Source organism: Lipophrys pholis (assembly GCF_963383615.2).
Source record: "Lipophrys pholis genome assembly, chromosome: 18".
Lineage (NCBI taxonomy): Eukaryota > Metazoa > Chordata > Actinopteri > Blenniiformes > Blenniidae > Lipophrys > Lipophrys pholis.
In genome coordinates, this window is record NC_137646.1 from 10,920,918 (window position 1) to 10,933,510 (window position 12,593).

At 40.4% G+C, this 12,593-nt stretch overlaps 1 protein-coding gene across 1 annotated transcript in view; it reads right to left on the minus strand.

Annotated features, from left to right (window-relative positions):
- The window catches only part of sorcs2 (sortilin-related VPS10 domain containing receptor 2), a 392,590-nt gene that overhangs the window by 45,653 nt on the left and 334,344 nt on the right, over positions 1 to 12,593 (minus strand). The window contains exons 7-8 of the mRNA XM_080485810.1: positions 11,851 to 11,969; positions 7,542 to 7,631 (exon numbers count right to left, since the gene is read on the minus strand). Coding sequence (XP_080341936.1) covers positions 7,542 to 7,631; positions 11,851 to 11,969 — 209 coding nt within the window. The remainder of the gene's footprint in view (positions 1 to 7,541; positions 7,632 to 11,850; positions 11,970 to 12,593) is intronic.

The window sequence follows — 12,593 nt, forward strand, 5'->3', positions numbered from 1 at the left end:
GTGCTGGAAGTCGTGAAAACAAAATTGCTGTGTGGCATGAGAGCAACTTAGTCAAGAGTTTTAAAAAAAAGGACTACTGTCGGTCAGGATCCCATCCCTTCACATGCTACCATACGATTAAGATTACGGCTAAGATTATGACCTAATTTTCAGAAATGAACTTCCTGTTTGAATTTACTACTCCTTCTCATTCCACTCACTGATAGTCATTTCCAATTATACGATTCTTTTGCTCGCCATCCTTGACATGTGATTACTACAGCTGTGTAGCACATTTCTTCACAAGAACATCTCAAAGTGCTTTTTGTCAGGCTAAAATCAGCGATGTATATAAACAAATCATCAGCACAATTATGAAGTCAATCAAACGTAAATGTAAATAATTTGTAACGTGAATCAAAAGGTTAAGAATGAAGAGATACTGTCAAGATGAATATGATAATTAATGATGAGTAATTAAAGACCTGCTGAACATCGAGGTTCTTCAATGGTCAAATGCAAGCAGGTTGCCTCTCCTGACTAAAAGCTGCTTCTTAGTGTTGAGAGAAGTGGTACTCTTCTTATTTCTTGAAAAAATAAAAATGCAACTTCATCCCGGAAGAAGGCAGCCTGATTTATTTTGGTTTGAAGGCAGAGAGATTTATAGACTGGCAGCAGTATCTTAAACTCTGTTCCCTGTCAGGCTCAAAGTCAGCGCAGGAACCTGACAACTGCTGTCAGTGGTTCACAGAGGCATTCTCAATGAGATGGAAATTGCCTGAGAGTTATTTGTGGGGGGCTCAAGGAAACAGATGTCATCATTTGGGTGCTATACTTCCAAAATAACAGTGAAACAAGGACAAACTGAATTATTTAGATTTAATATTTCCATTCATCTCAATATGTAGTTCTATTGCACCTGCTGGAGCGAGGAGGGCAGAATTAGAGACTTTAGTTTATTTCATTTCATTGTATTAAGACAATATTATCAATGTGAGTAGATAAGATCATGTTCAATTCCGTCTAAGTAAAATGAGAAATTGTGCATACTCGGAAAACGAATCTGACGAATTGTAAGATTTCTTTTTAGTTAATCAAGTATGTTGAGTGTTTGAGGTTAACCAAAGAGTATTAATACAAAGCAGTAAGAATTATATGGTTTTCTATCTCCTCCTAAGCTAAACCGAGGCCTCATTAACACAACGTTTCAAGTGAAAATGCACAGTTTTCTCATTTTCGTTTCAGAAGTTTCGCAACTACAAATGTATAAACAATGTCCATGTACACGGAAACTGCAGAAATACTGAATGTGCAGTAGCAGCATTTCCTGCATCAACACGGAGAAAGTCAGAAAGTCCCACCTTGTGAGTTGTTTCCAAAAAATGACATTTTCAGTGGCGCCGAGCGCGGTAGTTGTGTAAATGGACACCCAAAAGTTAAATGGTTCAAAAGTTAAACTAAAGCAAAAAGTTACTATGTTGTGAGTTTTTCTTACAATTTTCAAGGTCTTATTCGACTTGGTTGTTTTGCCTTTTTCAGTGTTTTTTATGACCCTCACATTTTCCTCGTGCTTCTTGAGTTGGTTTTGGTCCATGTCTTGTTTTCCATCTCTTATGTTTAGTTTAATGTGTTATTACTCTGCCCTCCTGTCTTCCTTTGTGCTCGCTTCCCTGATTGATGTCAGCTGATCCTCATTTCCCTGTGTGTATTTACAGCTTGTGCCTTACCCAGGCCTGCAATCCCTTGTGTTTCTTATATTCCGCCTTGCTTTTGATCACTTTGAACTTTGGTTTGAATTCCTTGTGCCTTTTTATTGCTTGATTGAATCTTTATTAAATATTTCCTTTTATTTTAATGTAGTGTCTGCATCTTTGCACTCTTCTAATGACCCCTTAATAACCACGGCCATATGTTCTAGTCCTCCCTACTGATCTTTATGTATATATGTGTCTGTTTTCATGAGAAAATTTTCCTGCAATGAAAAATGATGACTACACAGTATTAAAAATATTTTGATTAAATCATGAGTACTAGTCAGCATTTATTTTATCATTTGCTTATCCATGTATGCAAGCTGACTAACAGGTTGAGGTAGATCAATCCATTTACATATAACATATATAAAAAGACACAACGACAACAGACAGCTTTGTATCCGATTAGTCACAATATACAGTGAAGCCAAACATGGTTACCCATGAGAATACAGCAGGAGGAACATAATGTTGTTGTCTGGTTCACTTTATAAAAAGGCCACCTTGTATCCTGGTCCAAATGGAACCAGAATTCTTAATTTGACCAGAAATCCTGCTGAGGTATAGTTTATTGCTCCATGGGATTTGCACCATCTGTTTGTCCCGGACTCTTCTAACCCCAGTAGAACTATCAAATCACTTACAAATCAATCCAGTCTTTGGGGTCATTAATTGTTGAGACTTGAGTCGTGGCTCCAGCTGTGCATCTGCCTGGCCTCACAAACGTCTCCGTCTCTTGACTGAATTCCTTCGTACATCGGCGTCTCACACATTCAGCTTCACGTCACGTACTGAACTTGTAACACATGCTTGACATCAGAAGCAGATTTAAGAGAGTTCCTCATTAATGCACTTTCCCTTACTCCGGCTGGAGGCTCACAAAAGATCATTCCGGGCCTCTTTTTAAAAGATTAAACTCCACCAGTACCGCGTTTCCTCTAGCTACATGGCCTAGGCCTGGTCCAAACGGTGTAAGGAACATTCTGCTAATTCCATTAGAAAATTGGAAAACATCAGATGCCAGATTACCCCCCGGCAGTCCGCTGCGACATAATAGCCGCTTCAGTGTGCTCACCCTCTCCTCGGCAGCATTGAGCTCATTTCCTTTCACACTCTAACACATCCCATTAATCACATTAAAATCCTCATCATGCCTCTTGGACACTACCTTATTCAGTAAAGAGGGCTTTGATACAGCCGGCCCACGCGTTTCAGAGGATTTAGGCTGCAATTGATTATTTTTTTCCTTCAAACATCCCTCCTCAAGATAAAAAAAAAAAAAAAAAAAAGACCCCCCCCCCCCCCCTCAGAAATCCGCTGTCACACTCACACACTCATCTCTGATCATCACCTCATGAATCGACTATTTTTCAAGTTTTGCCGAAACCTTTCATTTGGTCATCAAGAAACCATAATCTGATGTAATATGGGAGCCATAGAAGTCATTTGAATTATGGTTGAATACTTCTGATTATATAATATTAATAGTTTGCTTTTACTGCTTTGCGGATCTTGAGGTTAATCAAAATAAAAAATGCAAAAGCAAAAGTTTCGTGCCTTAATGTTTGAACTCTCCGAAATTGTTTGCTGATCCCTTTTCTTAGTGCTTTTGTTTTCACAAACTGCACATTTCTGCTTTCTGCAAGAGTCTCCTTTAGTTCACTAGTTTGGTGTTTATTGTGAGCCTGAGAGGACAATAAATAAAGAGACTTTTTTTTACTTTCTGTAACTCATGTCTAAAGAACCTAAATGACTCACGACACCACCTTGTGTTGCAAAGTAGTATTACAAGACTGGACTGGAAACTCTTTATTTCTTTTCAGTGGATCACTGGAGGATTTTTCTGAATCTTGTAAACTGAAAATCTATTTTATCTTCAAAGGAATGTGGCAACATTCAGGCTATTTTAGAAAATGTTTGTGAACTTTCTGAATCCTGTAAAACTGCTGTAAAACAAGGAATATTACATAGAAATGAGTGAAAAATACAAATTCCCCAGCAGTATTTCGAGAGCACTGACGCTCCTCTTTCTTCCAAGTACCACCCTTGAAGTGTCCTCTCATAAGTCGCAGTGGTTCACTGGAGATGCCTGCACATTTTGGTTCAATAATCTCACCTGGTTGAAAAGCACAGTTAAAGGTGATTACATCCAGAGTGCCAGACAGTTAAAAAAAAAAAAAAAGAAAAAGAAAAAAAGGAGGGGAAGCAGAGCAGAGAGGGACAATTATTACCTGTGATTTCACAGCCCAACAGGCCTCATGTACGTGTGATTGCATGTGTATGTTTGTGTGGCTAATCCATAACTCGGGTCAGGTCTCGCAGGACGGAGCCAAACTGCTTTCTCTGATGGCCGCTGCATTTTTCATCCCACAGCCTTTAAATTATTCACGGCGGAAAAACATGGAAACACTCCCCCTCTCCTCGCACACACACACACACACACACACACACACACACACACACACACACACACACACACACACACACACACACACACACACACACACACACACACACACACACACACACACACACACACACACACACTCTTGGTCCGCACCCCTCTCTCAGCTTTCCTCGCTCGTTTCCTTTTCTGTGTCCCTCCCCTGACGGGCCAACCCATGTCGCTCAACCTAAAAGCTTCACAAAGTGTGACCTATCTGCTCACCCAAGTAAGAGGACACATGTAGAGTGCTGGGAGAGAGAGAGAGAGAGAGAGAGAGAGAGAGAGAAAGCGAGCGACGGCCTCGAACTGGGACATAGTGACACAAGAACACACACACACGTATACTTGTATTTAAACTGATCTCCCCACCATCTCTCCTAATCAAGTTGATCCCTTGACTTGTTAGAAGCAAACTGAGCATCCCTGTGTGTGTGTGTGTGTGTGTGTGTTCATCTTTGTTAAGGTTTATCAGTCGCCTCATTTTTTGCGATTGTCGCAGCCCAAAATCCCCGATGTCGCGGGAGCTGTTCCAGAAAGTGTTTTTATTTTTGTTGCTGTGAAATTGTGAGAACAAGTGAAAGTTTCGATGAAAAGTTGCGATAACCCCCGATTCTAAAAATAATTCAATATTGTTTTGTTTTGAGTATTTAACATTCTAAATTAATGACACTTTGACTAAAGAACAACCTTAACATGACAAACGAGATTACCAAAACTACAAATGTGATATAGTAGGCTTTACGTAACCAAAAAGAGGTGCGGTCTTGCAACGATTGGTCAAAATTGTGAAAAGCATTAATAGTGGTATTCTCAACATCACAACATCCTGCAGTCAGGCTTATTGAGTATTGTGCATGAAGTTGTGAAACTATTTAGTTTTAAGTTTTCCCAAAACAGTGGGGAAAAAGCTCAATCAGAGAAGCCCTATGTGATCCCTGTTGTGTCTGTGCATGTGTGTGAGTAAAACTCACTCCAGAGAGTATTCCTCAATACTCTCAATGGCATCAAATGTCTTAAAGGTTCCTTTCTTCTCACTGTAAGACTGAAAAATACATGAGCCACTTCCCCGAAGGGCCGCACGTTCAATCAGTTTGATAGCGCTTTAGCCGGCGCCGCGCTAAACCGACTGAAGCTGCCGCCGCTGCCTCACATCTGAGCGCAGCTCGTTTATCCTCTTTGCCTATGCCAGTGACATGTGATGCAGCCGGATCGATGCTCGCTGGTGAATATTTAATGGGGGCTATCGCGTATCGGGCCAACACTAGGGACTAATTTGGGTGGAGGTACCGTACCTGACACTTAACACCACTGCAGAAGTGCAGGCTTGTGTTCGGGGGCTTTGTAATTTGAAGGTTTGAATCCCAGCAGGCGAGAACTGTACAGCCAAGCACTTGTACTGACTTAGCTTTGCACATGGCGCCTGTAGGAACGCGGATGTAACCAGACAACATGAGTCACTGTCGAAAACCTAATGTCACCATTCACAAGAGCATTAAAAAGACAATGGAATAAAGAATCAGACCACAAGTCACTGAAGGAAAGGTGAGATCAAAGATAATTATGGGAAAAAGAAAAGTGGCAAATCATTAAATGTGTATCTGTCAGGAAGTAAGACTGTCTTCTTGGCTTTTTAAACGTGCTCTTTGTCACTTGTCACCAATTAAAACACACTTCACAAATTGTTCTTGTACGTCTCATCTGGTTTAGTCTTTTGTCCTCATTTTTCGAAGCACTGTGCTTTATTCCTTGGACTTGTCCAGTTAAGTTGCTTCAGGTTTTCGGTCTTGTCTCACCCTGTTTGTCTGCAGCTTCCCTCAACCTTGATTGTGACCCGCCTGGGTTAAGTTACACTTTCCATTCCCGACCATGTATACGTCCTCTAGGTCCAGTCGCATAGAGACACATTTCTAATTCACAATGTAAGTTATACAAGCAAAGATCTGATGACAATTCTGTCACAATTACACAGCTTTGATAAAGAGCAACTAAAAGCTCTGGCGCCGATCAAGAGATGAAAAATAATCTAGGTCAACCCAGTTGAAATGACTTTCCATCCACTTCAGTCCTTGAAGTTGTTAAAACGTATTTATCGAATTGTTCCAAGCAGAATGCCAGAAAACAACCTCTTTTAGCCATAGATAAGAACAATTAGAGTCAGGTCATGTAGCACGAGGAGTGTCACAGTCGATATTGGGGTTAATTAGAGTTACTGACTAAACATTCACCCTGGGCAATTACTGTGTGTCCATGTGAAAACAAAGGCCATTAACTGACATAGTCTTTTAAAGTCATGCACTTTTCAACACAATGAATCTTTTACAAAACACATCATCAAACATTTATTCAGGTGGTCGGGCTGGAGTACGTATTATTATCCAAGTGCAACTGATCCGCTGATGTCACAAGATGAGTTCGACTGCGAGGAGGTGAGATTTGGCCGATAGTCTTAATGCGAACGGGAAATTATGAGTGATCCAGAGCTGATACCCAACTCTGTTTCGAATGGCGCAAAGAAGTGTTTTTTTCTCTTTGAATTCCTTTGCCACAGTGTGAGCATGGATTGAAAGTGAGGGTCTGAAAGTAACAGAGTACGGATGAGTAGAAAAAGGGAAACGACTGGACAAAGGAGTTCAGGTTTGTAGAGAAAATTGTGAAGTGGTCAGCCGTGAGTGGAGGAAGTGACATATGATGAAAGTAGTGTAATCTATAAAGACAGAGCTCGGAGTCACTGGAAACACAACTTTAGAAAACGTTTTTGAAAATGCTCAGATCCTGTCTCCATGGAAACGGGGGGAAAACCCAACTTTTCTGTAACCAGGCTACTGCTCATGCGCATCACGGCCACATTAACTAATTCTTCTGCACATGTGCGAGTAATAACAACAATGGCGGCCTCTAGAATGGCATGAATTCCAGTCCCAGTTCTCCCGGGACTTAGTTCACTTGAAACGTTGTCATCTAAAGGGACCCAGGTATGGTCAGTTGGCCAATAGAGGGTTAACCCTTAGTAACTTCATAGCAAATTACAATAAGTTCATTAAGCTGGAGGAAGGTATAGCTTCTGCAGAATTTCTAAAATCAATGAGAAATATTCGTCACATAAAATCATAAAAAAAAAACAATGCGGTTTGCCCATTTGATACCATATTGACTGATACACACTGTGCAAATGAAACTAATGCAAGTGTATGACCAAACCATGTAAGAACCTGTATCCGGGCCTCAATCAATTCACAAAAATTGTCACCAATAATGATCCCTGAGGAACACCGCTGGTAACCAGATTTGATTCAAAACCCAACCTTCTGAACATAACATAGTAATGAAGGGAGGGAAGAAAGGCTCTGTTTGTTGTTCTTTACCTTTGGCAAGGCGTACTTGGGAAACCTCATCTGGACGAATTCATTGCGCCGGTAAGACACGTAATGCTTGGTGCGATTTCCTGTGGTAACCTGTGAAATAAAGACAAAAAACATCATGAACCTTCCAGTTATATTCATAACTTTCTGGTAAACTTTTAGACTGGTGTGGCAAAAAGTACCACTCATGCATCAAGTAAAGCCACATTGAAAATCCAACATCAATCTCAAACTGAGAGCCGATGTCATCAACAAGTGCATCTGGTTTAAAGAACATGGTGTCCTGGAAGTGATGGTGTGGAAACCACAGAGGGTCTGTCTCGACAGGGTGGAGTCAGTCTGGGTTCACAGGAGGAGATTTCATCAAGTGTAAATCCACGTAATGTCGACGGTCTGTTCGCCAAGGTCTTTGGCAAGAGAAGTGAAAGAATTAATACTGTTTGGAAGGAGTATGGTCACCAAATCCAGATCCTCCTCCTGTTCATTCAGTCGAAAGCTTTCTCTCTTATCTCGCCACATTTCTTGGAAGTGCACCTGTTTTGTACAGTGCTGCATTTTTCCCAGACAAAGTACGATCATCAAAATCTGCCAATCTGCTTTTGACTGCTGATGGAGTTGTTGGTGAACCAACGTTCCCTGAAAGGTAAACGTGAAAAGTAAAGGAGGTAGAAAGCTTCCTTTCAGTAGAGGAAGCTTGGTGAAATGACAGCGGTGACTTAAACCGGAGCTGAACGAGTCGGATCTGGAGCGATGGGCTCAGATGCTTCCTGAAACACACTCCCTGCCACCGCACTGCTTTTTTAGTAAGGTGAGCAGAGCTAAAACTTTTAGAACAGCTTGACAGAGAACTTTGCATTCAGCGCTTCTATTTTGAGCTTTGAGGGAAGAGCTTTTGTCGGTACTTTTTTTTTTTTTCCTCTTCCTTTCTCCTTCCAGGATCTCAGAGAGCGCCGTCATCAGAGTTCAGACTGAGCTGTGATTATATGGCCATCACTGGTGAGTGAAAGGAGCAGACAAGCACAGCTTTTTCTTCTTCTTCTTCTTCTTAATGCTGAAAAGTGATGAAAAGGTGATGAAACAATGGAAGCCATTTTCAAAAATGAGGATCCCCTCAAGGAGTCAATGTTCATCCATGTTTTCAAAAGATTTCCCTTTCTGAGGGGCGACTGGTGAAATGGGATGAGTCGAGGTTTTCGGGGTCAGCAGGTGGTACTGCTGCATTCTCAGCTCTGAGTCGACATTTTCCTTCGCCGCCTTTACATCAGATCAGCACCCCGAGGACCCGGCTACTTCACTGATCTATGTGCTGACGCCAAACCTCCGAAAGCATCTTTACAGGAAGATGATTCATGTTTTTGACACCTTAGGTATGCGATTTCGAGCGAGCACGAGTAGTAACCTTTGAGTATGTCATTCTCCTTTTTTCAGTGCGTAGCTGAACAATCAAAGGACTAAAAGAAGGTGATTTTTCATTGACTTCAGACTTTAGACTTCAGACTTTGCTTTATTTATCTCTTGGGATGACTGTCAGTGAAATTTGCAAAGCAATCAAATTATTAAAACTTCTTCTGCACCACAAAATCAGTTGGAAATCACAAATAAGTCATATTCAGTGGAAGACGACAAGGAACGTAGTGGTTTTAGGGAAAGCCAAAGAAGTACTCCAGCAGAACTCACTTTCTTATTTACCGTTCCCTTGTTTTACCATGTCAGAACTACTATGTGGAGGTCTGGGGGAACATGTATGAAAGTAATTTACAGCCACTATTCATATTACAAAAAAGGATTGCATTGAAACTTTGGCATCTGATCATATTTAAAAAGGCAGTAATTATGTTTAAGACAAAAATGTATTACTCTTCAGGAAATGTTTTTGCGCTGTGGAACGGGTGAGGTGAGGGGTTGAAGGGGAGTACTACTATAGAGCGCTTTAAAAAGAAGTACAGGAGGATCGTTTTAAGAAATATGCAGATGAGGAGGGGTTAAGTTGAGGAGTAGCATTGTATCTTTATTTTTGGTTAACTCAGTTATAGATTGATTATATATTCACTGGGTTGGGATGAGGACTAGGTGGGAGGGTGATGTGTTTTTGATTTATTATTTGCTTTATTATTTTTGTACATGTATATTTGGCCTCTGTATTTTAGCTGTTACTCTCATTTTATAAGTTTTACGACACATACTTATATCTTTACCGATTGTATATCTGGTTTTCGCCATTTTGTGATCTTTATCTGTGAAAGTTGCTGTATAGAAATACTACTTAATCTGTGCTACCAGGTAAACATTCCAAGTAACCAGAACATTTAAAAGATTCAATTGAATGTCTTCTACTTTTTTGGATGAATTTCCCTTCGTCATTAAAGAAGTAGCCTTCCCCGCGCGCTGTTGATTGATGTCAACATATTCAACCATTGGGACTAAGTTCGACTGCAAAAGATTGTGTTGACAACAGATCATATTTCAGTGTGTTTTGTCACTTATCTCAAGTCATATTGCAATCATAATACTTAACAATACTTTAAAATTGTGCAGGTCTAGAAGACATTTCCCAAATCTACATTGGCATTCAATGAGCTCCTTAAAATTATAATTTATTTCACAACGCTTATAAAGAAAATGAAAGAAACTTTTGGACCGTTTGTGTCCAGGTAAATCAAAGAACACTCAAACATGTTTTAAATTGAATTTGTACCACCCTGAGTACTGCCTACCGGTGTACATTTTGGAGGGAAGTAGCAAAAAATGGCAAAATCCGACAGTGCTCTCAAGTTTCTTGACGATATTCTAAACATTTTCTACATTTCTTTCTCTTTAAAAGGTTCCCATTGGACAGTTCACCTCTTGCTATTTGTCCACAAATTGCTCTATAAATGTGACATGAGTGAGTCTAATACTGTAAGGATAATCCCTAAAGGTTAATGGACCAGTCCATTGTTACTTAATGAGGTTTTAATTCTTTGCACAATACTTATATACACAAGCTTATATATATGTGCGCATAAATGCAAACATGCCCAAACCCCGACAAGATATTCCCACAATATTCCTGCCATAGTCATTGTGCTCTGCTATACCAGCTCATGTATATTCTCCTGTTATCACATGCAAATGAGATCCAGCTATTGGCCTCGTCCGAGTGTTCAGAACTGTACGGCACGGCGAGTCAATTATAGACAAGGCGAGATTAATTCCGCACACTGTCCCGAATTGTAATTCTTTTCCATTTTCTGAGCAGACAGTGCTACGTCTTATCTGGGCGCCAGGAGTTTATCAGGAAACATTTTTAAAAATAAGACAGAAAGCTGCAGTCTCAGCTGTGAGCACAAACAGTCACAACTAAGTAGATACACTGACAGATACAACATTCGCACAAGAGGGATAATATAGAAGACTGGAGAGACTGGTTTGAAGGTGACATTTGGCCGTGCTAATTGAGTAATTAGCCGTATTTCTTTTAACATTGTTCGATAGACTGACAAAGACAAAGAGATTGGTTTTACACTGCAGTTGAACTCAGACGTTGTCTGCTTTGACTAACAAAGAAAGTAAATGCTCCTAAACTCCTCATTCAACCCCAGTTCGAGGCCGCAACATGAGAAAGTGGAAAAACTCTTGGATCAGGAAACGGGAACTCGCGTGACTGATGTACTATCATCATCTTGCACTGGGTTTACACTCATTTTCTGCATTTCAGATGATTAATGTTCTGTGGTTTAGACTAGTTTTCAGGAGTTTGGAGTGACTTTATATTGATTTACTGGCGTTTAGACCAATTTTAGACTGGTTTTCTGTTGGACTGGTTTTAGACTGGTTTCATGAAGTTTAGCCCTGGTATAGACTTGCTTTCCAAGGTTTTTACTGGGTTTACCCTTTTGTCTTACTTTGGACAGGATTTGGAGGTGTTGGACAATGTTGACGACGAAGACAGGTTTTCTGCAGTTTAAGCTTGATTTGGACTGGGTTTTCTTTGTTTTCTACTGGGTGTACACTTTTATCAACAGTATGGGCAGCTTTCTGTATTTTAGAACCAGTACTGAGTACTGTCATTGGTGCTTTCAACACTTATTATTGCAACAGGAGAAAGCTCCCTTTTCTACAAGTTGGTCAACATCCCTGCCCTCTCATATACGATCACGGACAGCCACGACTGAATAGAATAGATTCAAGTTTCATGAGTTCCACCGTTCTAACACATTGTTGGGAGATCAGGAAAAACTCCAAAGCAGCTACTCTTCTGCAATGAGAAGAGCTCCTAAAGGTAGTTCAGGAATGTGATTAAAGCTTAAAGTTTAAAGCTGGAGGTCTTTACCTTTACAAATATGTAGTCGTCCTGAACCAGCAGCGAGTTGTGATCGATCTTGCCGAGGAACTGAGCCGTCACCATTTTGTCTGAGCAGTTCTGGATGAGACAGGTAACGTACAGGAAACCTGCAGAGACGCAAAACAAGAAAATAGAAGAACAGTTAATGAAAGTAAATGAGTGAAAAAACAAACAGATCGGCCTTTACCGATCCCGATACTATTTCAGTTGAATGATGATTTGCCTCGTCACCGCAGGAAAGCGGTTTAAACCCTGAGGTCCGGGCTTCAGAGGTCATAGAGTAAGAAAAGGGAGGGACTTTTAAAATTTTGTGAAATTAGATTTACACTCAATGAAAACCAGAACTGGAATAAAAGCCAGAGTGTGCCCTTCGCTTTTATAGGTTCCTGCTTTTGTATGTTTGTTGTTTAACAATAATTCCATGACAAATCACAGACAAGGGGTCTTCAGTGTTGCTCAGAGGCAAACAGGGGTTGCTCGAGGAAAACCTTGAGATCGAAGCTGTTGATGGACAGCAGACTAAAGCCCAGTTTACACTACAGTATGTTCACTTTCATTGGATTTTGGGTGTCCATTTAATGGTGTTTGTAACCACTAAAAATGCAACTTTTTGAAAACAGCTCCCAAGGTGGAACTTTTTTTAAATGATTCCCAGTCTATACTTTTCTGGAACTTGCTGGTTTTGTAGTTCAGAGTCACTTGGAATACCAATCAAACTTTTCCGTCTCTCC